Below are 25691 nucleotides of genomic sequence, written 5' to 3'. Positions count from 1 at the left end.
TTGCTTTTATAGCCCCTTCGTTAATCTTTCTTTAAAAAAAAAGAAACTTGTGGTACTTAGATGCTATCAGCTTTTGCCTCTTTGGAAATAACTCCTTTGTTTGCATAGGTAGAGTATAAATGTGAAGGTTTCCTTGAGAAGAACAGAGATACCGTCTATGACATGCTGGTTGAAATCCTGAGAGCAAGCAAGGTTCGTAAAGTCCTAAAGGGTAGTTAATGTTATTCATTGTGTACTTGACATGGACCTAGGTGTGTATCAAGAGAAAGAAACACGTGCGTGTTATCTGTCTTATAACAACAAATTGTAGCTTCTACATGCAAAAAGTCGTCCTCATTAGTATAGTGATGAGTATTTCATTTTGTTTTATTTTTATTTTTAGAGAGCTTTTTAAAATATAATTTAAAACTATTTTGTGCCCATACAATATATTAATTTTACAAATCTAAAATTTTATCTACTCTTAAAGTATTTGCAAAAACCATATATCCTTCTTCAGCTTTATTGCATACTATCTATAAGAAAATACTAATTTTTAAATTATAAAAATACTTTCAATACAGAAGAGACAATCTAATTTTAAAGACAATACTGTAAGAATGTCTACCCAGAAAACAAAAAGCTTTCACAGGATACCGAGCTGGCCAGATGCTTCAGAAGATCCGGTACTAGTCCAAGATACTTAATCCCAACTGTATCATCCTTCTTCATTAGAAATCTAGATGCCACTCAAGGTGGTTTCATATACAAACAAAAAATGACCATTTTAGAATTGGCATAAAAATATGTTTCTAGCTTCTGAAAGGATTCAAATTATCACTACACGCAAAATAAAAAATGTGCCGATGATAGAGAGGAAGGACAGCGAAGATGGTCATTTAAAAAGTCATGATTCACACTTTATACCTTCACTCACAAATATTTATACTGCACCTACCATACACCAAACACTGTCCTAGACTCTGGGGAAACAGCAGTAAACAAGACAGATAGGGTTCCTGACCTCAAGGAGCTCACATCGCACAGGGAGCAACATACCTTCAAGATGAGAGCAAATCGTGGTAGGAAGGGCTAAAGAAGTGCTCAAGAAAACCAGAGCAAGGCAGAGTGCTGCTCTGAGAACGAGAGCTCCTTGAATCCATGGCCCTGTGTGCTGAAGTGTCACCGTAAGAGTGACTTCTGGCTTTTCCTTTTCCTCCTTAAACGTTTCTCTCAAGAATTTTAAGAACTCAAATTCTTAAAGTTTGAGAATAAGGGTGTTTCATACACAGTCCTTCATTTTTTGTGAAGATTTGATTATCATACTTAATTTTCCTTGTTTTTGAAGGTCCCTTGTCCTTTGTTAATGCTCAAGTATTTTGACAATTTCCCTAATAAGCCTGAGCACTTCCCCTAATGGTCATAAATAAATCACAGGTCATGGAAACTTAAGTTATTAAAATTGATTTATAACAGAGAATTCAATGTAGAAATAAGCTGTATTTTGTGTACCAAATTAGTTGATGTAATTCACCGATTGTTTACTCACCCCAGGCCAGCTTGGGGTCCAGCATGCTGAATTCCTCAAAAGGAATTCAGATTGCCATGAAGCACAGATGGGTCTCTCCACCAAACCCCCAAGACATGAGAGGCCTGGGAATTTCAGATTCATTTGTTCCATGGGGGCTACAGGATATCAGGCAAGAATTCTCCCCCAAAGGAGATTCTCAATGTCTGATTTAAAAGAAGAAAACATAAGGTCTTCTCCAAGAGATAAGGCATTTAAAGGAACAAGTGATGCGGAGTAGAAAGTAGTGTCTTAAAAAAAGGTACAGATTAAAGATTAAGATAACTCAGAGGAAGATGGAATTAATTCATGCTGGGACACCAGGAAAGGTATTCTGAAGGGAGTGGGGCTGGAAAATATTATAATAGAACCTTAAATAATGAGTAGGGTTTAGATAGCATCACCAACTCATTGGACATGAATTTGAGCAAACTCTAGGTAGGAGACGGTGGAAGACAGAGGAACCTGGCAGGCTACAGTCCATGTGGTCACAGAGAGTCCAGCACAACTTAGCGACTGAACAGCAGTTGAATCTGTAGGGCTGAGAATGTGAGGTTAGGAGGGAAGAGATTCCGAGTGCAGAAGCAACATGAGCCAAGGCACAGAAGGAGGAAAATTATCTCGTTTTCTGACTCTTGAGCTGATCCCCACACACAGACATTCACATGGTTTCCTTGCTGCTCTCATTCCTGGGAAGGAAACCATCAGTCATCCCCAGTGAGGGCGATCCCCTTGTGGAACTGAGATTTGGCCAGGGTTGTTACTCTACCCACCACTGGTTTAGACAGGTTGGGATTATGGTGACCTTTTCTTCGATTATACCAGCTGAGGACTGTGGGCAAACACTTTTGACATTAAAACCCTCTCTGTTCTTCCTAGTTTCATCTCTGTGCCAACTTTTTTCAAGAAAATCCGGTTCCTTCTTCCCCATTTGGTTCAGCGATCACAGTTAAATCTGCAAAGCCAGTCATCAAGCCAAACAACAAGCATTTCCGGAGCACCGTGGGGAGCAAGGTACCCAGAGAGTGGCTGAGGGTCCAGCCAGGCTGAGGGCAGGGATCAGGGCTGGGTGGGACCATTCTGGGCCTGGACACTGTGCTGGGCTCAGTCGTATCTGATTCTTTGTGACCCGTTGGACTACAGCCTGCTAGGCTCCTCTCTCCATGAGATTCTCCAGGCAAGAATACTGGCGTGGGTTGCCACGCCCTCCTCCTGGGGATCTTCCAGACCCAGGGATCGAACCCATGTCTCTTATGTCTCCTGCAGTGGCAGGCAGATTCTTTACCACTGCATTACCTAGGAAGCCACGGACACGGGCACTGAGCTTCTTCAGATCTAATATAAACGCAAAGAAGAGTAGTAGTGCATCGTCATGGTGCTTCCACCGCTAAGGCTGCACACCTGAGCAAACCGTATGTTTGCACAATAAGCTGACTCACTAAGCCCTTGGCTACTGGGGAGTTTTGGACAGAGAACTGCTCCGTCCATCAAAGCAGGATACGCTGAGATAAACCCAGTCATAGACTAAGACCATTCGTAATAGCTGCTTATGCATGAACTTCATCTTTCCTCTTCTTGAGTAACTTATCAAGGCTGAACCTCTTTTTTTAACTTTCTGTTTTATACTGGAGTATAGCTGATTAACAATGTTGTGATGGTTTCAGATGAACGGCAAGGGGACCCAGGCATACACATACATGTATCCATTCTCCCCCAAACTCCCCTCCCATCCAGACTGCCACACGACTTTGAGCAGAGGTCCCTGTGCTATACAGTAGAGGCCCCTTTTTTTCTTTTAACCTTCATCTACTCAGTGCAATGTCTGCCGCTGACCTTGTTTCCTAGTTCCGCAGCTCTCTGTACTTGCTCATGGAGACCCTCAACGCCACCACTCCCCACTATGTCCGATGCATTAAGCCAAACGATGAGAAGCTGCCCTTTGAGTAAGTGTGCTGCAACAGAGGGGGGAAAGCACCGAGAAAGCCGTCTCTGTCATGATGTTGGAGGATTTGCTTATAATTGCCTAGAACTTTAATTTCTGGGTTTTTAAATGATTCAAAACAGGTCTGCCCTCTACATCTAGTATTAGTTCAACCCCTCTGGCTAAGCCGGCTCATCTCCGGGATTAAGCAAAGGGGCTAGATCTGAAAGAGTTATTCTACGGCTAGAGCTTATGCAACTGAGAAAGCCAGAACATTTTCTTTGATGATAAGAATTTGTATGTGTTTGCAGGAGAAAGGCTGTAGAGGGGTCTGAAGTTTTGCCTTCAAACCTGGCACGAGGTCTTAGGCTTATTCTCTGGGGCCCCAAGAGGAAGACCGGAAGCCATGAGTAGAAGTTACAGAGGATCTCTCAAGCTGAGGCATCTTAGGGGCTGCACCGTCTTGTGTCTGGGGTCCTCAGAGGGTCAGACCTAAGCCAGAGGGCCACCTGTGGAGTGTCTTGTACAGGGAACGTAGCAACATGTAGGTGCTAGGATGGGTGAGCTTGGATGTTTCTCTCACTCTGGTTGTCATTCAAAGCTCAGCCCGAAGGCCATTTCCCCACAAAGCTGCTCCCTGCCGCCTTGGTCAGAATCAGCTGCTCCTAGAGGAGATGCTTTCAGTTCTTCCCCATTGAGAATAATGTTTACTCTGGGTTTATCATACAGTCTTTATTATGTGGAAGTAGGTTCCCTCTATACCACTTTCTGGAGAGTTTTTATAATAAATGAATGTTGACTTTTGTTGAAAGCTTTTTCTGCATCTTTTAAGATTATCATATGGTTTTTTGGAGCCCTCTAGATGATCATACTATAAAGAATAAAATAGATGTTAAAAAGTTAGTTTGAGGTAAATATTTTGAAAGTCAAATTACTGGAATCAAGTTACTATGTATCTACCAAAAACTTTTAAACATTTATTCATTCGAATCTAAAAACTGAAGCAGATTTTCATGATCTGTTTCTCCTAAATGTTTGTTATTTATTAATTGTTTTCTTACAATAATTTAAAGGTTTATTATCAAGACATAAAATATTTGAAAAATGTTGTGGTTCAAAATTATAGTATGTACAGAACAACAGTTTGGATATAGACCTAGTGAATGCATTCATCTTAGCCCAAGTGATGACATACCATCGTAATGAAGAATGGTAGATTAAAGAAGTTACATATTTATGCAAGTATTTATATTCTGCTTCATATTTATTATTTTAATAACCTAAATTTAAATAGTTTACTTTTAATTGGAACTGTTTCTCAAATGTCATACATTCTTCGACTATTAATTCACACTTGATAGTCTTTAGAAAGCTGATTTGAAACTCCAAAAAAAAAAAACAACAACCAACTGGTCCTTTCCCTGTGTCCTCAGTGTGGCTTCTGAACTGTTTCACAGAGGTGCTACCCTCATTGACATCCAACACGTATTTATCAAGTATCTGCTGGGCTTGGGGGTCACACAGGCAGATCCTGTTCCCCAGGAGCTCACAATCGGGGCAGGTCTGCTACAATGTTTATGGGCCTGTTTATCAACTATGATGGTTTAACACGTGATCAAATCGTCCTTAAGGTTTGACTCCAAAAGAATTGTCCAGCAGCTGCGAGCCTGTGGCGTCTTAGAAACGATTCGCATTAGTGCCCAGAGCTACCCTTCTAGGTATGTTGTCAGTTCCTCATTTGGGGGGAAAAGTGCCCAACTCAGGTCTGTGCTGAGAACCAAGGGAGGAAAATTGCCTTGTGTTCTGTCAGATCTGTCCATAAGCTGTCCCGCTGTGCTATGGGAAGGCCAGAGAGGGTGATAGATGGGCAGCATGTAGACAGAGGCCACCGTCCCCACCCCCCACCCCATCTGTCCTAGAGAGGGTCACTTGCTGCCTCCTCAGGGCTCCTGGGACAGGGAGCTGGAGGGTAGGGGGAGACAGTTGTTGAAATGAAGCATTAACAAAAGTCATCCAGGGAGCACACAAATGTGCTCAGGTGAGGCTGGGGCAGTGTCCCAGCCATGGTCAAAGGTCAAGTCCATGTCCCCGAAACAGTGGCAAGCAAGCCTGTGGGGTCCGCAGACAGCACGTGCTTTCCTCCAGCCCACCTTCTCCGGTCTGCCTTGGTTTTCCAGGTGGACATACATTGAGTTCTACAGCCGCTACGGGGTCCTCATGACCAAGCAGGAGCTTTCATTCAGCGATAAAAAGGAGGTGTGCAAAGTAGTCTTACACCGGCTCATCCAGGTCAGTCCTCCCTCCGGGAATCATGGGCTCCCAAGCACTTGCCTCATCTTTGCCTGTGTCTCAGGGCCGTAACTGTCATGAATGCCTGGGAAGAAAGCAGATGTGCCCAAGTTTCTGTGTGCTAAGGAGATCAGAGCAGACTTACTCGTGGGGCATCATCTCCCGACAGCAGGACTCACCTTCAGGGTCCCTCCCCTACCCCACCGTGTCCTTCTGTCCTGCTGTATTCTCCTGCAACCCAGCAACTTCTGTGGGCCTAACTTAGGTTACACACTCAGCTAGACAGTCACTAAGCCAGGTAGTGGTTCTCACTGTGGGTTTAGAAGGTTGCTGAAGCCGTGAGTTTTGACAGAAAAGAGATGGGGGAAGTAGCTCTGATGGCCAGGAGAGGAGTGGTGTTCAGTTCATTTCCATTCAGTTGCTCAGTCGTGTCCGACTCTTTGCGACCCCATGGACTGCGGCACATCAGGCCTCCAAGTCCATCACCAACTCTTGGAGTTTACTGAAACTCATGTCCATTGAGTCGGTGATGCCATCCAACCATCTCATCTTCTCTCGTCCCCTTCTCCTCCTGCCCTCAATCTTTCCCAGCATCAGGGTCTTTTCAAATGAGTCAGTTCTTCGCATCAGGTGGCCAAAGTACTGGAGTTTCAGCTTCAACACAGTCCTTCCAATGAACACCCAGCACTGATCTCCTTTAGGATGGACTGGTTGGATCTCCTTGCAGTCCAAGGGACTCTCAAGAGTCTTCTCCAACACTACATTTGAAAAGCATCAATTCTTCAGTGCTCAGCTTTCTTTACAGTCCAATTCTCACATCTATACATGACTACTGGAAAAACTATAGCCTTGACTAGATAGACCTTTTATGGCAAAGTAATGTCTCTGCTTTTTAATATGCTGTCTAAGTTGGTCATAACTTTTCTTCCAAGGAGCAAGCGTCTTGTAATTTCATGGCTGCAGTCACCATCTGCAGTGATTTTGGAGCCAAAAAAAATAAAGTCTGCCACTGTTTCCCCATCTATTTGCCGTGAAGTGATGGGACCTGATGCCATGATCTTAGTTTTCTGAATGTTGAGCTTTAAGCCAACTTTTTCACTCTCCTCTTTCACTTTCATCAAGAGGCTTTTTAGTTCTTCACTTTCTGCCATAAGGGTGGTGTCATCTGCATATCTGTGGTTATTGATATTTCTCTCAGCAATCTTGATTCCGTCTTGTGCTTCATCCAGCCCAGCGTTTCTCATGATGTACTCTGCATATAAGTTAAATAAGCAGGGTGACAATATACAGCCTTGACGTACTCCTTTTCCTATTTGGAACCAGTCTGTTGTTACATGTCCAGTTCTAATTGTTGCTTCCTGACCTGCATACAGGTTTCTCAAGAGGCAGGTCAGGTGGTCTGGTATTCCCATCTCTTGAAGAATTTTCCACAGTTTATTGTGATCCACACAGTCAAAGGTTTGGCATAGTCAATAAAGCAGAAATAAATGTTTTTCTGGAACTCTCTTGCTTTTTCAATGATCCGGCAGATATTGGAAATTTGATCTCTGGTTCCTCTGCCTTTTCTAAAACCAGCTTGAACATCTGGAAGTTCACAGTTCATGTATTGCTGAAGCCTGGCTTGGAGAATTTTGAGCATTACTTTGCTAACATGTGAGATGAGTGCAATTGTGCAGTAGTTTGAGCATTCTTTGGCATTGCCTTTCTTTGGGATTGGAATGAAAACTGACCTTTTCCAGTCCTGTGGCCACTGCTGAGTTTTCCAAATTTGCTGGCATATTGAGTGCATCACTTTCACAGCATCATCTTTCAGGATTTGAAATAGCTCAACTGGAATTCCGTCACCTCCACTAGCTTTGTTTGTAGTGATGCTTTCTAAGTCCCACTTGACTTCACATTCCAGGATGTCTGGCTCTAGGTGAGTGATCACACCATCGTGATTATCTGGGTCGTGAAGATCTTTTTTGTATAGTTCTTCTGTGTATTCTTGCCACCTCTTCTTAATATCTTCTGCTTCTGTTAGGTCCATACCATTTCTGTCCTTTATTGTGCCCATCTTTGCATGAAATGTTTCCTTGGTATCTCTAATTTTCCTGAAGAGATCTCTAGTCTTTCACATTCTATTATTTTCCTCTATTTCTTTACTCTGATCACTGAGGAAGGCTTTCGTATCTCTCCTTGCTATTCTTTGGAACTCTGCATTCAAATGGGTATATCTTTCCTTTTCTCCTTTGCCTTTCACGTCTCTTCTTTTCTCAGCTATTTGTAAGGCCTCCTCAGACAGCCATTTTGCTTTTTTGCATTTCTTTTTCTTGGGGATGGTCTTGCTCCATGTCTCCTGTACAGCGTCATGAACCTCCGTCCATAGTTCATCAGGCACTCTGTCTATCAGATCTACTCCCTTAAATCTATTTCTCACTTCCAATACATAATCATAAGGGATTTGATTTAGGTCTTAACTGGATGGTCTAGTGGTTTTCACCACTTTCTTCAACTTAAGTCTGAATTTGGCAATAAGGAGTTCATGATCTGAGCCACAGTCAGCTCCTGGTCTTGTGTTTGCTGACTGTATAGAGCTTCTCCATCTTTGGCTGCAAAGAATATGATCAGTCTGATTTCGGCGTTGGCCATCTGGCGATGTCCATGTGTAGAGTCTTCTCTCGTGTTGTTGGAAGAATGATGAAGAGACGCCAAATGGAGACAGAAATGAAGCCTTTCCAGGCACCTCCGCTCTTCTGTGAAAACCACCTATGAGAGGCTGGAGCTCCCCAGCAGCCCAGTTGAAAATCACCCACAACGCAAACATCCCTCCTCACCCCACAGACACACCCCTCACCCTCCTGTCCACTTCTTCTCCCAAAGAGTCTTTAAACAAAAAAGGCAAAACATAAACTTCCAGGTCACAATCAGAAGTTTTCCTCTTTATGTCAAAGAACAGGGATGTCAAAATAACAATGTTGGTGGGGTGTTTGGATCTCTAAACAAGCATGTATTTATATTATCTATGGTGAAACAGATCACCAGCCCAGGTGGGATGCATGAGACAAGTGCTCGGGCCTGGTGCACTGGGAAGACCCAGAGGAATCGGGTGGAGAGGGAGGTGGGAGGGGGGATCGGGATGGGGATTACGTGTAACTCTATGGCTGATTCATATCAATGTATGACAAAACCCACTGAAATGTGAAGTAATTAGCCTCCAACTAATAAAAAAATAAAATAAAATAAATAAAAAATAAATAAACATCTTTTCCAAATACTGTAGAAAATCTGAAAGTTTGTTCTGATTATGTCATTTTTCTCTTCTAGGATTCTAATCAGTACCAGTTTGGCAAAACCAAAATTTTCTTCAGAGCAGGGCAAGTGGCTTATTTAGAAAAACTCCGGTTGGATAAACTGAGGCAGGGTTGTATTGTGATACAAAAGCACGTCCGTGGCTGGCTCCAGAGAAAAAAATTCCTCAGAGAGAGACGAGCGGCCGAGATCATCCAGCAATACTTCCGGGGTCAGAAAACTGTGAGGTATGTTGGAACCAGGAGTGAAAATTGTGCGAGTGTTAGTCGCTCAGTCGTGTCCAACTCTTTGAGACCCCATGATCTATATAGCCTGCCAGGCTCCTCTGTCCAAGGAATTCTTCGGGCAATTGGAAAGTGGATAGCTATTCCCTTCTCCAGATCTGCCAGACCCAGGGATCAAACCTGGGTCTCCTGCATTGCAGATTCTTTACCCTCTGAGTTGGAACCAAGAAGACTTGAGCAACTGTACAACTTTCTTCCCTATCACCTCCAGGGGGTGGGGCCTCTTTTCTCCCAGGACCCAGGTACAGATGTGTGTGTGGGTCCACAGGTGACTGTGAGCCTCAAGAGCAGATGGATGTGTCCTTGGGGGCAGTGGTGCTGACTCTGCGTACTATCCCCACACAGCAGATGTGGCAACCAGGTCCTTGATGAGAGAAAGCCCCAACCAGGGTGTTGCTGAAGAGGGCCAGAATTCCTGGTGAGACCAGGTAGAGAGGCTGAGCCACTATTCCTTGGGAACTGAAAACACCTAAAGGTGATCAGGGTCCAAGTGAAGCTTCTGAGTAAGGACGCCACTGACCAGCCTATCTTGCAGGTAGTGGGGTCAGACCATGCCTGAGGAGACCATGGCAAGGCTCTGCCCACAAGCAATGAGTCCCCTGGGTAGGGCTGCCCAAGTGGAGGGCATAGCCATCCCACCCCTCTGTAAGCGCTCCCAAGAGGCCATCCTGGGATGGCCAGCAAGAGGAGCATCCTTCCTGGATAGCATTGTGTGCATCTCTGTGTCTGCCCAGCCTCCCTTCTTCCCTCGCTGTGACTGTAGTAGGAGAGCCATGTTTTTAAAGACAGGCTGTGTCGCTCAGGTTCCCTCATCCTGAGCCTTATGCCTGACCTCCAGCAGTGTCTGGGCTCCTCCACGTGACTGACACACCAGTCTTCATCTCAGCATACCGCAAACTGGGCTTGCCATTCCACCACCCTGCCCCTATCTCCGGGCCCACACTCCCCTAGGCAACCCGTTATATATGCTTACAGTTAGCCTCGCTCTCCCTCTCAAGCCTGTGGTTTCAGTTAATAGCAGGAGTCCCCAGGGCAGGAAATCCAGAGTTACCTTCTTCCCCAAACTCATGCTTCCTCCGTTTGCCTCCTGTGTCTGTCCCGCTTATTTCATTCCCACACCCCTGCCCTGCATGAAGCCTTCATCATCATTTGTGTTTCACTCTACAGCACAGCCCTCTGCCTGCTGCCTTTCCTTCCTAACTTCTAAAGCAGGGCCTCATAGAGCTCCTGCTTCTGCCTCTCATGCTTGCAGTGGCCCCTGTTTCCCAGAGAAGGGCACTCAGCCTTTGACAAGGTACTCATGGGTCCCCATGGCGTGGGTGGAGCCGTAAGCATGGACGCTCTGGTAGGACAGCGATGATGCTTGTGGTTGCCTCTGCATCTGTATCTAGGGCCCAGCACAGTGACTGTCACATAGTACATGTTCAGTAAATACATATTTTGATAACAAACAGTTCCCGTCTATTTTTCTCACCTCACTAACTACCAGTTTTCTCCATGTATCTTATATTCTAGCAATTCCAGACAAATTCTCTTTTTTTGAATGTTTCAGGCACTGCTAGGCCTCCATGTCTTCACCTGTCCCTTAGTCTGAACTGCCTTTTCCAGCCTTTACTGTCTTCAGAAATCCTACTTTTCTGTCAAGCCTGGCTGACATGTCAGTTCTTCCCAAGCAGAATGATAGTTCAGTAAGATCTCTCTTACAGATCTTTTAGTAGTTATTTTATTTTTCTTCTTATCCCACTTGACCATTTCTAAGTCTGTTTTACAAGGTCATAAACTCTGCAGGTAAGAACTTTCTCCTCACCTCCAGGCCGTCAGATGGGAGTGGACAAACTTTCTGTAAGGGCCAAATATTTGGGCTTTTGGGGGTCTTGCGGTTTCTCTCACAACTATTAAACTCTACCTTTGTAGCATGAAATCAGCCATGGGCTATATGTAAATAATAAGTGCGCTGTATTCCAACAAAAGGTGACAATAGCAGGCAGGAGGGTGCAGCTGTGGCCCCAAGGTCATAGTTTTTCAACCCCTGATCTGGAGGCGCCAGCATGATCTCCCACGTGATTGACTAGATGAATGAGCAAGTACAATGCCAAAGCACAGTTGTGTTGGCACAGCCTCTGTGGGTACATGAGTGACGGTGGGGTGATTGGCCTGAATGTGAAGAGTGGGAAAGTTCCCATGTGGTGCCTCGTTCCTGTTCGGATCAGGATGGAAAGAAGTAATAACATTGATCTTTACTAGACATTAGCGTAAACCATTCCAACATTTAATGCATAATTTGCAGAACTTCGGAATATGCCTGTTAAGAAGTATTGCACAAGCTGGTTGCTCTGGGGTGGAAGTCAGTGCCCCGTTGGTAACAGGTTTACTCTACATTCTTCTTAACCAAGGAAAGCAGTTACTGCCACAGCCTTAAAAGAAGCATGGGCAGCCATTGTCATTCAGAAGTACTGTCGAGCGTATCTCGTCCGTAACTTGTACCAGCTGATTCGTGTGGCCACCATCACCATCCAGGCCTACACCCGAGGATTCCTGGCAAGGAGGAGGTATCAAAAGGTGTGACTTTCTGGGATATGAATGTCTGTTCATATGTGTCTGCTGCAGCTAGGATTTGGTTATTGTTTCCAAAGTCTACGTAGGAGAAAATATCTGCAAGTGATGCTACCAACAAAGGATTAATTTCCAAAATATACAAATAGCTTATACTACTAAACACAACTCAGTCAAAAGTGGGCAGAAGACCTAAATAGACATTTGTCCAAAGAAGACATGCAGATGGCCAAGAGGCACATGAAAAGATTCTCAGCATCACTAATGATTTAGAGAAATGGAAATCAGAACTACAGCGAGGTAGCACCTCACACCAGTCAGATTGTCCATCATCAAAAAATCTACAAGTAATAAATGCTGGAAAGGTTATGGAAAAAAGGGAACACTCCTACATTTTTGGTGGGAATGTAAATTGGTGCAGTCACTGTGCAGAACATATGGAGGTTGCTTAAAAAGCTAAAAATAAAGTTACCATATGATCCTGCAATCCCGCTCCTGGGCATATATCTAGAACAAATTCTAATTCGAAAAGATCCACCCACCCCTATGTTCATAGCAGTGCTGTTTACAGTAGCCAGGACCTGGAAACAGCCTAAATGTCTATTCACAGATGAATGTATAAACAAGATGTGGTACATATATACAATGGAATGTTATTCAACCATTAAAGTATGAAATAATGTCACTAGCAGCAACATGGATGGGGCTTGAAATTAACATAGTAAGTGAAGTAAATCAGAGAAAGACAAATATCATATGCCATCACTTATACGTGGAATCTTTTAAAATGATACAAATGAACTTATTTACAGAACAGAAATAGACTCACAGACATAGAAAACAAACATAGGGTTAGTTACCAAGAAGATAGTGGGAGGGGAATAGAAAAATTAAGACTTTGGGATTAACATATATATACTACAATATATAAAATAGATAAACTACAAAGACTATACTCTATACAAAGAGTATACACAGAGAGCTATATCTTGTAATAACCTATAGTGAAAAAGAATCTGAAAAAGAATATATATATAGGTATAACTGATTCACTTTGCTGTACACTTGAAACTAATACAACATTGTAAATAAACTAGAGTTCAATTTTTAAAAATCTGAAAAAAAAATGGGTAACAGAATTGTGTGTGTTGATTACAAGAAATTGGTATTTCACCCTGTAGGAGTATTCTGATAGTTACATCTCCCAACACTGGGAGAGTTGATGAGAAAAACAGAGGAGACCCATTTTGCATTTCACAAAATCTTCTTTTAAAGATGCTGAAAGAACACAAGGCTGTGATCCTTCAGAAATATGCTCGGGCCTGGCTGGCCAGACGCAGATTCCAAAATATCCGACGATTCGTGCTCAACATTCAGCTCACTTACAGAGTTCAGCGTTTGCAGAAAAAGCTAGAAGACCAGGTAAGTGTTCATAATGCATCCTTCATATTTACTCTTTCTAACAGATTTATTTTAGTTCCAGACCAGTTCCTTAACTATGCTGTTGATGAAATAAAGTTATTTTAAGGCAAGACAAGAAAAATTGAACATAAAATTGTCTCTGCCATTTGAGCCACATCTGCAGGATACAACTGGATCCCCTTAGAAGACCCAGAAATGACTCTTTACCACCCCTCCCCCCACCCCCAGAAGAAAGCAGTTTCCTTCAGGTACCAGCAAGGTAGCTCCTTAAGAGATAAGATTCTGCTCAAATCCTTTAAGGGGTCACAGTGATTCACTACTTGCCTTGTTGGACTGTGTAAAATAGCAGTATTTTACTTTGATGTATAGCCTTTTGTCTCAAAAGCTTATACACCTGTGTTTTGACCTCTAACAGGTGGAACAGTCGCCAATTTTCTGAAAAACTCTCTCCTGGGTTATAATCCTCAGGTTGACTCAAATAAAATACTTTATTTCTTTTTTAGATTGACTATTGATTAATTAATTTTTTGTCAGCACTGTTAAGATTTATGCCCGTGTTAGGAGGTTCACAGTTTATATGGACTACCTGAGCTAGGAAACAGAAGTACGCTGTAAAGGGCGGGTACACATGATTTGGTAGGTTGCACGCTGCACAAGAAAGCAGGCGGAGCTGAAATCCAGTGTGACTTCACTTGCCAGCCCATGTGTCTTGGTGTAAAGTTGTACTGCCTTGAGGCATAAGTGTCTTTTTCTAATTTGCACAAAGATGCTACCTTCATGCCAAGCCATGCTCCCTCGGAGCTGCATTGGCCCAGAGAAGTTGCCATTTTTTACTTTCCCAAAGGTCCATGTAGTCTGACTAAAGGCCTGCCTAGTTTGGGAAGATTCCCCATTCTGTTCCTATTGATAAGAAAAAAAAAACAAACCCAAACACAGTCAGTGTGGGAAGGCTGTGTCCAGGAAAATGCAGCGTCCAGATCTATAAAACTCACTCCTGCATCTGTCTCAAGTAAAAATCAAATTCTCCTCCAAGAAACTTTAAACGTGGTGCTAAGCTGTACCATAGGAATCCTTGGTGAATGGGTGAGCGTGCAAATCAGAAACAAGGTTTTGATACAGTTTCCCCTCCCTGTGTTGTTGTGCAGCAGTCCTGCATGTTATGTCGCTGGTATGGAACAGCCCTGAAAAACAGCCCTGACCTGCTGGGAGCAGGGCCTGTGGGAGACCCCACACTGCCTGAGCTCCATCCCAGGTATTCATGTACTGAGGCTGCCATGATAAGCCAGCACAGGCAGGGCAGCTTAAACAACAGATATTTATTTTCTCACAATGCAGGAAGCTGAAAGTCCAAGATCAAGGTGTTGGCATCTTTGGTCTCTTCCAAGGTGTCTTTCCTTGGCTTACACATGACCTTCTTCCCCATGTGTCTTCACATTGTCTCCCCTCCCCTCACATCTGTCCTAATCTCTTCTTATAAAGACACCAGTCATACTGGATCAGGGTCCACCCATATGACCTCGTTTTACCTTAGTTACGTCTTTTAAGACCAAATCTCCAAATACAGTGACATTCTGAGGTGCTGGGGACTAGGACTTCAACATATGAATTTGGGGAGATGAAGAGGACCCAGTTCAACTCACAGAACTAGGGTTGTCCTGGAGCTCCAGGGTTTGGACTAAAAGATCCATCAACTCAGGAAAGCATTTGCCTGACCACCTGTGCCTCCCTATTCTCACCGGGTGAAGATGCGTACCAGCCATTGTGATGATAACCGTGGTTAGAGGAAAAAATCCTCCCACTTAGATGAGAAGTTGCGAGAAGCTAATGCAACAGCTTCTTTATTTTGGATAAACCCCCAAGTATCTGATGTTTCTTTCCTCCAGAACAAAGAGAACCACGGGCTGGTGGAGAAGCTGACCTGCTTGGCTGCCCTTCGGGCCAGTGACGTGGAGAAGATTCAGAAACTGGAATCTGAACTGGACAGAGCAGCCACCCACAGGCAGAATTATGAGGAGAAGGGGATGAGATACAGGGCTTCCGTGGAAGAGGTCTGTGCTGGAAGTGACTGTGGACATAGCTTGTGAGTCTTTCTGTGGAAGAGATCATGGTGCAGCGTTTCCCACAGAGATGACTTCTGCAGAGAAATCAGATTTTGATGTTGGTTTCCATTACCAGAGAGAGCCTGCATTTTAGAGGAAGGAAATGTGAGGCCTAGTGTCTGGTGGGGCAGGGGGTAGGGAGAAGAGGAGACTCATGCTTCAAGAAGCACATTGTAAGGTTTTCTCTGCCTTCCACTTGTGTAAAGTGATGGAAGTCCTGAGAAAGGGCCCTGGTCAATGCTTCCCTCTTGTCCAACATGACCTTGGTCTCCTGTCACTTGTCCGCCTGACATGCACCCTGGAAGCATCATCCCCAGAGCAGCAGTGCAAAGTGTGGGCAGGTTTGCCTCTCCGTGTCATAGTAAAAAGAGCAGTAGATGTAAAAACCAGATGTCCCAGGTTCAGATCTTCTTTGTCTGGGAAACTTGGACAAGTCACTTACCCTCTCTGAATTTTAGTTTCCTCATATGGAAAATTGGAATAACAAAAAGGGACTGACAGAATTACTGTGAGGATAAAATTGTCAGATGAAATAGTTTAGCCAAGTGACTCATAGAGCCCTGCAAAAGCATGAACTGATATTTTCAAACCTTTTATTTACTATCATCCATTCTGCACCTTCTGAAGTCCCACAACACCCAGAGTGGTGACAGCCTGGTGTCCTAGGGCATCCCTCTGCCCTCCCCATGACCAGGTGCCTGGCTGCACCAACACAGAGGCTGGCATCTCCTGCACTGCCAGTCACTGGCCATCAGCACTCGGGCCCCCAGCTGCCAGCCCAGCAGACACTTTACTAGAGAACTTCTGTTATGATCATACATCCTTCCTGAGTCATAAGAGTCTCGAAGTGTGAATCCACTTTATATCATAAATTTCCTACACTAACTGTGTTAATACCCTGGCTATTTTTAGCCAATAAAAAGACAGAGGAGTTGCCTTGACTTTGGGAAGACCTTGGATTTGGCTTTCTCTTTGGTTTCAGCCATTATTGGATGAGGCTGGGAACTAGTGTCTATTGAAGTCACATGGAGCCCTTGCATGTGGAGCTAAACACAGCATCTCTCAGTGGGCTGCTGCCAGCTGTTACCTATGGATGGGTGCCGAGACCAAAAAATACAAATTTAAAAATATGCAGGCAATGGTGGCGAAACTCAACACAAGGTTTTCAAAAAACCATTTTTTTCTTCCCTTTGCTAGAAATTGGCAAAGCTTCAGAAGCATAATTCAGAATTGGAAATACAAAAAGAACAAATACAGCAGAAGCTTCAAGAGAAGACTGAAGAGTTGAAAGGTAAAGCCCAAGGTGGCCCGATGCACATTCACCAGTTCAAAAGCCTAGTCATTCGGAAAATAGGCACTGGGCGGGAATGGAGTTTCAATCTGAACCAGAAGGCTCTGGTGTAATGAGAGAACTTTCACTTTATGGAGAATAACTATTTAAATTGCGGCAACTGTACCCTGCAGGTTCACCTGGTTTGTTTTCAACTTTTATCAGAGCACAGTTGTCCCTGTCTGTGCCTCAGAATCTCCTGGGCCATTTGCAAAGTTGCAGATGGTGGGCTGTAAGCCTCGAGCTGTTATATCAGAAGATGGGGAGGGGGTGATGACTGAGGATGGTGGTAGCAGGGATCGTTCATAATCTCGTTTTTTAAAAATTTTATAGTCACCCTCGTGCATTGTCAGGGCAATGTTGGGATAATGTTTATGGCTTGCCAAGGATTTGCACTCAAATTTTAGCTCTGGCCAAGTTACCCAGTCTAAGTGGTACCCAGTCCTGGCCTGAACAAAGACTCCTCCTTAGCACTGAGCCACGTCAGCCCTGGGCCGTCAGGTGCAGACCCTTGGGATCAGCAGTGTCAGTTTCCTTTGGCATGTGGAGCAGCCATCCGCAGCCTAGCTCTGTCCATCTGTACTTGTCCAATTCAAATTATAATAGCAGAGTTCTAATTTATAAAAGATGACAGTTATACTCTCATCTTAAGTTCCATTGATAATAAAAACCACCTGATTGTTCCTACATTCTTACTTTCTTAAATGTGGCATGAAACAATCAAGGCATTGCTTTGCACACCTATTTCAAAGAGCATTCATTCTCTTTTCACAGAAAAAATGGATAACCTCACCAAGCAGCTCTTTGATGATGTGCAAAAAGAAGAACAACAAAGAATGTATGAAATCTCATTTGCTTTAAAGCCGCCGCTTCCTTCTCTCTCTGCTATTTTCTCATTTGCTTCTCAGCTTGCAGGTTGCAGATCACAGACACAGGAGAGCACAGTGCGGATATTTTTAGGAAGTGAGAGACAGCTTTGTGAGAGCTACGTCCCCAAGGGTGCACGTTTCAGACACTGCACAGGTTTTGGAGTTATGGGCACAGGGGACCACTGGGAATATCTTGCTTTCTCTTTATTACCAAGACAGTGAGAAGTTCAGAGACTGCCACCTCTTTCATCTTTCAAGTCCAAGGATGAAAATTATTGCCTCTTAAATAAACCGTCTTTCCTTGCCCCCTACCCTCACACTGTATCTGTAAACTTGACTCTTGTCCCAGACAGCAAGATATAACTCACCTCACAAAAGTTAAGGCAGGTCCAGTAGCTCATGTAGCTCAATACAAAAAAAGCCAATCAAAAAAATGGATGGAAGATCTGAATAGACATTTCTCCAACTAAGACATACAGATGGCCAAGGGGCACATGAAAAGATGCTCAGTATCACTAATTATTAGAGAGATGCAAATCAAAACTACAATGAGGTGTCACCTCACACCAGTCAGAATGGCCATCATCAAAAAATCTACAAATGATAAATGCTAGAGAGGGTGTAGAGAAAAGGGAACCCTCTACACTGTTGGTGGGAATAAAAATTAGTGTAGCCATTATGGAAGACAGTATGGAGGTTCCTTAAAAAACTAAAATTAGAGCTAGCATATGATCCAGAAATCTCATTCCTGGGTGTATATCTAGAGAAAACCGTAATTCAAAATGTTACACGCACCCCAATGTTCATAGCAGCAGTGCTTACAATAGCCAGAACATGGAAGCAAACTAAATGTTCATCAACAGAGGAGTGGATGAAGAAGATGTACATATATATTAATATAAGGGAATATTATTACTCAGCCACAAATAAAAACAAAATAATGTCATTTGCAGTGACATGGGTGGGCCTAAAGATTGTCATACTGAGTGAAGTGAGTCAGACAAAGACAGATAGCGTATGATAATGCTTTCATGAGGAATCTAAAAGAATGATACAAGTGACCTTATTTATGAAACAGAAATAGAGTCACAGATGTAGAAAACAAATTTATGGTTACCAAGGGTGAAAGGGATAAATCAGGAGATTGGGACTGACACATACTCACTACTGTGTCTAAAATAGATAACTAATAAGGATCTACTGTATGGCACAGGGAACTCTGCTCTGTAATGATCTATATGGGAGTGGAATTTGAAAAAGAGTAGATATGTGTAACTGGTGCACTTTGTTGTACAACAGAAACTAACAGAACATTGTAAATCAACTCAAATAAAAATTAGTTAAAAAGACAGGTTCCCATAACCTTGAATTGTACCAGCCCCATATTTCCTGTCTCAACAAACGCTTTGCTAAGGTCTAAAGGCTCTAGTCTGTGCCCCTCTTTCTTAAGGAGTAAATTCACAGGTTTTTAGATCTCCAGATAGGGCTGCATGGCAGAGTGTTGGGAGGAGATGGAACATTCTTGGCATCTCTGTTGGAGGCTAGAAGGCACAGTGCCGCCTTGGTGGCAGCATATACAACTTTCCTGTGAAGTTAGTTAGCAAAAGAGCCTGGGTCTGGATGAGGGGGCCAGGATGCCAAGAAGTCAGGGGAGAGAGTGTCACTGAAGAACTCCAAGAGTTAATGTGTACATAACGTGTTTCATGATCCAACATCAGTTTTTTGTCTTTTGATGTATGTGTGTGCATATGTGAAAGTGGCCCAGTCCTATCCGACTCTTAGCAATGCTTTGGACTGTAGCCCGCCCGGCTCCTCTATTCAAGGAATTTTCCAGGCAAGAATACTGGAGTGGGTAGCCATTCCCTTCTCCAGGGGATCTTCCCAACCCAGGGATCAAACCCCAGTCTTCTACATTGCAGGCGGATTCTTTACTGTTTGAGCCAGCAGGGAAGTCCTTTCGATGTGTGGTTGATTTATAATACTATGTTGGCTTCAGGTGTACGACATAGTGGTTCAAAATTTTTATACATTATGCTCCATTTGTAGTTATTATAAAATGTTAGCTATATTCCCTATATTATGCAATATATCCTAGTAGCTTATTTATATCATACACAGTAGTCTGTACCTTTTAATCTCCTTCCTCTTTCTTGCTTCTCCACCTTCCCTCTCCCCACTGGTAACCACTAGTTTGTTTTTTATGAGTCTGTTTGCTTTGCTATATTCATTTGTGTGTGTTTTTTTAATATTCCACCTATAAAACACACAGTGTCTTTTTCTGTCTGACTTATTTCACTAAGCATAAGATCTCTCAGTTTCATCTGTGTTGTTGCAAATAGAAATTTTTCTTTTTTATGCCTGAGTAGCATTCCATTGTATGTATATACCACATCTTTTTTATCCATTCATCTGTTGATGGACCCTTAGGTGGCTTCCATATCTTGACTATTGTAAATAGTGCTACTATGAACATTGGGGTGCATGTATCCTCTTAAAATAGTGTTTTATTTTTCTTTGCATATATACCTAGGAGTGGAATTGCTGGATCATATACACATCAGTTTTTAAATAGGGCTAATTAGCTTTTTACCTTGAAACATCTGTTTTTCTATGAAGTCTTAACTTTAGAAGAGAGGGGATCAGCTCTTGGCATCTCCTGGTCATCTGAGGCCACTTAGGAGCAATCATTTCAAGCAGGGGCTAGAGAGCCAGCCTGAGCTCTTTACAGTCCTCTTCAGCACTCAGCCACAGCTCAGGCTGGACCCTGGTCAGCTGACTGGGAAAGACTTGTCCCATCACAACCGTCCAGAGGCTCAAGGGTCCCACAGTCAGTGGGCACACTCCCAGTCAGCTTAGGCTACAAGTCTTAAGATTCTCTTTACCTAAGATTTCTGGTTTTAATTTGCTTCTTCAAATGTATTTTCCTGGACTCTTAGGAGCACTGTGGTTTTTGTTTTGTTTTGTTTTGTTTAATCTGAAAACAAGGTTTAAATGTTTGTCAATATCTATAAGAAGAAAAGAAACAAAATCCGATTGGGAATATGACTCTCTTCCTCAGAATTTTCCCCATTGTACTATAAAAGCAAGTCATAAAATGGACTGAGTTGACAGCCCAGCAGGTGGGAAGATGATTTAATAAACTCACAGAGCTCCTTGGACAGCTTCAATTCTGACTGGGCCCCTGTGGGCTGTGTGGGGCTGGTCTAGGTTCTGTATCTGTCTAGGGTTATTTTCTTGGTCACTTACCCTGTATTTAATTGCCCAGTCTTCTTACAAGGAATGGCTTTCTGTGGCCTTTTGGGTACCTGGACTTGCTGCAGTTTATTCTAAAATGTTTGACAAGATGGACCCTTTTCCTTATTAAATGGCCATATTAACTTGTTTAGTACTAAGCGAAGCTGTTCCAGGATCCTTGATTCTAGGCAGGAGACAGGACTTGGCAGAATATGCCAAGGTCTTTGCTGAGTGAAGTGGTCCCTTTAGGGGACCACGTGGAACCAGGGTGGCTTGGGGGCTACAGTACCCCAACAACCATTGAGTCTTTAAGTTCAGCCTCCCTCTCCTGTGTTCCCTGTGTGTGATCACTGTAGAGCCACACTTCTCTGATTCTGAAGGTGTAAGAAGCTGCCTTAACCTAAGGGGACATAAAAACAGTCTTCTAAAAATAAGGCCACTGTCCTCACAATAGGTCTTCACTTGGCTCTTCCTTTCTGAGTCTCCTCTTATTTCCAAAATGATGTGTAGTTCTAATTAAGGGTAAAGACCTTAGAAATGGTTCAAATTTTTCTTTTGATGCTTAGACTTCTTGAAAAAAGTTTTGAACTGAAAACACAAGACTATGAGAAGCAGATCCGGTCTTTGAGAGAAGAAATTAAAGCTCTCAAGGATGAGAAGATGCAACTGCAGCGTCAGCTGGAGGAAGAGCGGGTCACCTCTGATGGCCTGAAAGGGGAAGTGGCCCGACTGAGCAAGCAGGCAAAGGTAGGACTCCTCGCTTCTTGGCTGATTTGTCTGACCTGCACAAGAGAGAGCGGCTTCACGTCCCCTCAGGGTCAGCTAAAAGCATCCAAACTTGTTTCTCACTCCATTCTTCAGTGCAAACCATTTTAGTGAGATTGGAAAACTTTTAAGCTTCCACTAGATACGTGAAACACATGTTAGTAGAATAATTGTTATAATTACACAAATATCCTCTGTAATCATCATGGAATAGCCATGCATAGTTTAGAAGATATGTCGTGGACTCATACCTGAATTTCTTAGCAGAACTGCCCATATTCTCTGGGCTCTGATTTCCTATTGTTTAAGTAGTAGATTGGACTGTGGAATCCAGAAGGACCACATATACCTGTGAGCCCTTCATCCTTAGCAGCCTCGTAAGACTGATGTCAGTCTGGGAGTCACATCGTCTGGCTACAGTTTGCATCTCATGAGATTATGTGGCTGTCCTTGGGGTGAGGCACCAATATTTGCCACTCACTTCCTCTCTGGTAGCTAAAACTACGATCTAAACTCTTCATTGTGGTATACTAAGGAGATTAGTCTGGTTTTTAAAGAAAATAAACCCATTATCATCATTTATACGTGTTATAAGCCTATAGGTAAATACCTATACCTAAGTAAGGGCTTCTCTGGTGGCTCAGTGGTAAAGAACCTGCCTGCCAATGCAAGAGATGCAGGTTCAATCACTGGGTCTGAAAGACCCCTTTGAGAAGCAACCCACTCTAGTATTCTTGCCTGGAAAATCCCGTGGACAGAGGAGCCTGGTGGGCTATAGTCCATGGGTTGCAAAGAGTTGGACACGACCGAGCAACTAAACAACAATAGGTAAATACAGATATGACTTGGAACATTTACTGAAACAACACAGAGAGTGGAGCTTGAGGATGGATAGTCCTAGGTCCTGGCAGCTTGCCATGTGACCCTGAACAATCCGTGTAACCCTTTTGCATCTTCAGTTTTCTAGTCATTCTGCTCACTTCATAGGCATGTTACAAGGGTGAGGTCATATATGTAAGATGATCAGAACATGCCAACTTGATCTCCTTTTTTACCCACTGTGGAAACAAGAGCTGTATAACGTTTAAACACTTAGGCTAACTGAGAAAATATCCAGAGATGCGAGGGGAGTTTGAGGGAGCATGGATACAAGTGTGCGTATGGCCGAGTCCCCCTGCTGAAACTATCACAACATTATTAATTGGCTATACCCCAATACAAAATGGGCTTGCCTGGTGGCTCAGATGGTAAAGAATTTGTCTGCAACGTGGGAGACCCAGGTTCAGTCCCTGGATCAGGAAGATCGCCTGGCGGAGGGCATGATAACCCACTCCAGTATTCTTGCCTGGAGAATTTCATGGACAGAGGAGCATGGTGGGCTACAGTCCATAGGGTCACAAAGAGTTGGATATGACTGAACTTAACGACTAGACGATGTAAACTAAAAAAATTTTTTAAATGGCCACACAAAAATTCACCAGTTTTGATGTTTTGTTTTTTTTTTTTTCAATTTCACAGGCAAAATTTTATCTGTGTCCCAAAATTTTATCTGTGTCCCAATTTTTCACAGTCCCAAACACTGTTACACCACACTTCACTAACAGAAGCTGCAGGTTATAGTCTATACATATATTTTCTCCTTGTTTTTTAATTAAAAATAATAATAGCAATCTAGACACATGGCTTTCCTGTTTCAATCCCCACCCTCCTATGTCACTAGTTGTAACTCCATAAATTGGTAACATAAACGGAAGGGTTCCATTGTTAAGTGATGCTTCTGTGAGGTGCTGACTTTCAGAGATAAGGTGTATACCCTTTTCTTTCCACTTCCATTTCTCTATCTGCCACGTGGAATGTGGGTGGGAGACTGGGGTTCTAGCAGATATTTTGAACCACAAGCACAGGAGCTGCTGAAAGGGATGGTAGAGTAATTGAGCTGGAAATTACCTGGAGCCATACTTTCAGTCTTGGATTTTCTATCTCTGTGTTTTAATCAACAACAAAAAAAGGGCACATCTCATTTTTATATTAGCCAAAACTAATCTTAATTGATAAGCCTTCTTAAGAATTGCCATCAGTTTAGGGAGATCATATATATAAATGTCTGGCCTTACATCAGTTCCAGCTCATCTCTGAAAATTGTACCTGAAAATTGAGTCATATTAAACTAAAAATACTTTAACTATGTTTTCTGTTAAATGCTTGAATTTTAAAACACATCCCTCCCCATTTTTAAGGCAAGCTGAATGTTCAGCTCTGTTTGTAAGTACATTTTAAGGAAAAATAATTTAAAAGCTTTTGTGTTTAATGATACAAAGAAATAGCAATCACTTTTTAAAGATGTTGTGAGAGCCAGTTGGACATGACTGAGCTTAATGACTAGACAATGCAAAATAAAAAAAAGTTTTTAATGGCCACACAAAAATTCACCAGTATTGATAAGGTTCTTTTTTTAAATACACACTGATATGACAACTGTCACAAACACAGAAAAAAAAATATCCAGGAAGGGTTATTCATCTCTGTACAGCTCCCACATCTCCCCAGGTACAAACCCGAGCTCACAGGTGAATACAGGCAGAATGCAGCCTCCTCCCCACAAGCAGACTCTTCCCCCTCCTGGACTCGGGTCATGCCCTCACTGCCAGCTCCCACAGCCCCAGGGCGCACCCTGGCCCTGCCACTGGGTCCCATCTAAGCCTAACTGGAGCCCAAACCCTAAATAGGTGATGACTTTGCCCACTTCTTTGCGTCCAAGATTTCATCATACAGTGAGAGAGAACTTGGCCCTTGTGCCTGGACTTCTCTGAGCTCCCTCACCTCCCTTTCCCCACCCCAAGTAGTAAGGACTTACTTTTTCCCTTTATATAGTAGGGGGGCTAACTCTATTGATACAACCAAGTACCTGTGAGAATAACAGTATCTTAGATAGTTAGACAATACTTTATGGCAAAACTTTATGAGCAGTGATGGTTTAACAAGATTTTAACTGAGAAACTACAGTGAGGACAACTTGCATAGATAAATATACAGTAATAGTGTTCCCTTTGTCTGCCGTAAATTGTGACAGCTATTTTTTCTTCACATGGTTCTGTCATTGCTGGGATTCAGACGATCTCTGAGTTTGAAAAGGAGATAGAGTTACTTCAGACACAGAAGATAGATGTGGAAAAACATGTGCAGTCCCAGAAAAGGGAAATGAGAGGTAATGAAAATATGAGTCACTGAGTCCATGGCGGGCAGGCTGAATGTATCAAAGGTGTTACCACTCAGGCAGTGTGTCCTTTGGTCTGAGGCTGGTTGGTTGGGTATATGGAAGGTTGAATAGTTGGTTGGCTTCATGGTTGGTTGGTTGGATAGCTGGTAAATTAGCTGATGAAATGGTTAGCTAGAGAGTCTGTAGGGCTAGAGAACTGGGCCCTAAAAAAGGAAATGGGAAAATAGAAATTATGCAAAAATATAATTTATTCCAGTTCTGCCTTTTCCCCTCAGAAAAGATGTCAGAGATTACCAGACAACTTCTTGAGAGCTATGACATTGAAGATGTAAGAAACAGGTAATCATTTTTTCATTAACAAGTATTTAGAAACATGTAACACATGAGAGAAATGATTCTTTCACCCTCCTCATGTTTCAGGCTCTCTCTGGAAGATTTGGAACATTTAAATGAGGATGGAGAACTTTGGTTTGCTTACGAAGGACTAAAGAAAGCAACACGGTGAGAAATTTCCCTCAGGATTTTTCATGATTTTTCAGAGACAAAATACTATTGCAAAGTCAAAAATTTACCTTTCGTATATTTGATAGACAGAGTAAATTCCTTACAGAATGGTCTAATAATCCCTGGGATGATTTCTTTGAGGCTTGAGCAATTAGTTTAATAATGAAGAACAACCTCTTTGTGGGACAACTGGCCAAGTAGTAAAACACATAACCTATACAATGAAAACTGATTATAGCAAACAAGTTAGCCCGTGTTGCTATGGATACATTGTTGTTATTGTTTAGTCACAAGTCATGTCTGACTCTTTGTGACCCTGTGGACTACAGCTTGCCAGGCTTTCCTATCCTTCACTGTCTCCTGGAGT

General features: G+C 42.9%; 1 protein-coding gene across 2 annotated transcripts in view; it reads left to right on the top strand.

Annotated features, from left to right (window-relative positions):
* The window catches only part of MYO5C (myosin VC), a 115165-nt gene that overhangs the window by 55163 nt on the left and 34311 nt on the right, over positions 1-25691 (top strand). For both annotated transcript variants that reach the window (XM_043920792.1, XM_043920793.1), the window contains exons 14-28: positions 109-192; positions 2426-2560; positions 3392-3489; positions 5099-5185; positions 5645-5756; positions 9063-9274; positions 11725-11890; positions 13160-13306; positions 15190-15354; positions 16603-16696; positions 17510-17573; positions 21405-21585; positions 24715-24808; positions 25096-25159; positions 25241-25321. In XM_043920792.1, coding sequence (XP_043776727.1) covers positions 109-192; positions 2426-2560; positions 3392-3489; positions 5099-5185; positions 5645-5756; positions 9063-9274; positions 11725-11890; positions 13160-13306; positions 15190-15354; positions 16603-16696; positions 17510-17573; positions 21405-21585; positions 24715-24808; positions 25096-25159; positions 25241-25321 — 1784 coding nt within the window. The remainder of the gene's footprint in view (positions 1-108; positions 193-2425; positions 2561-3391; positions 3490-5098; positions 5186-5644; positions 5757-9062; positions 9275-11724; positions 11891-13159; positions 13307-15189; positions 15355-16602; positions 16697-17509; positions 17574-21404; positions 21586-24714; positions 24809-25095; positions 25160-25240; positions 25322-25691) is intronic.

The sequence above is a fragment of the Cervus elaphus genome, chromosome 12, assembly GCF_910594005.1.
Source record: "Cervus elaphus chromosome 12, mCerEla1.1, whole genome shotgun sequence".
Classification (NCBI taxonomy): Eukaryota; Metazoa; Chordata; class Mammalia; order Artiodactyla; family Cervidae; genus Cervus; species Cervus elaphus.
This window is presented reverse-complemented; position numbering and strand designations above follow the sequence as displayed.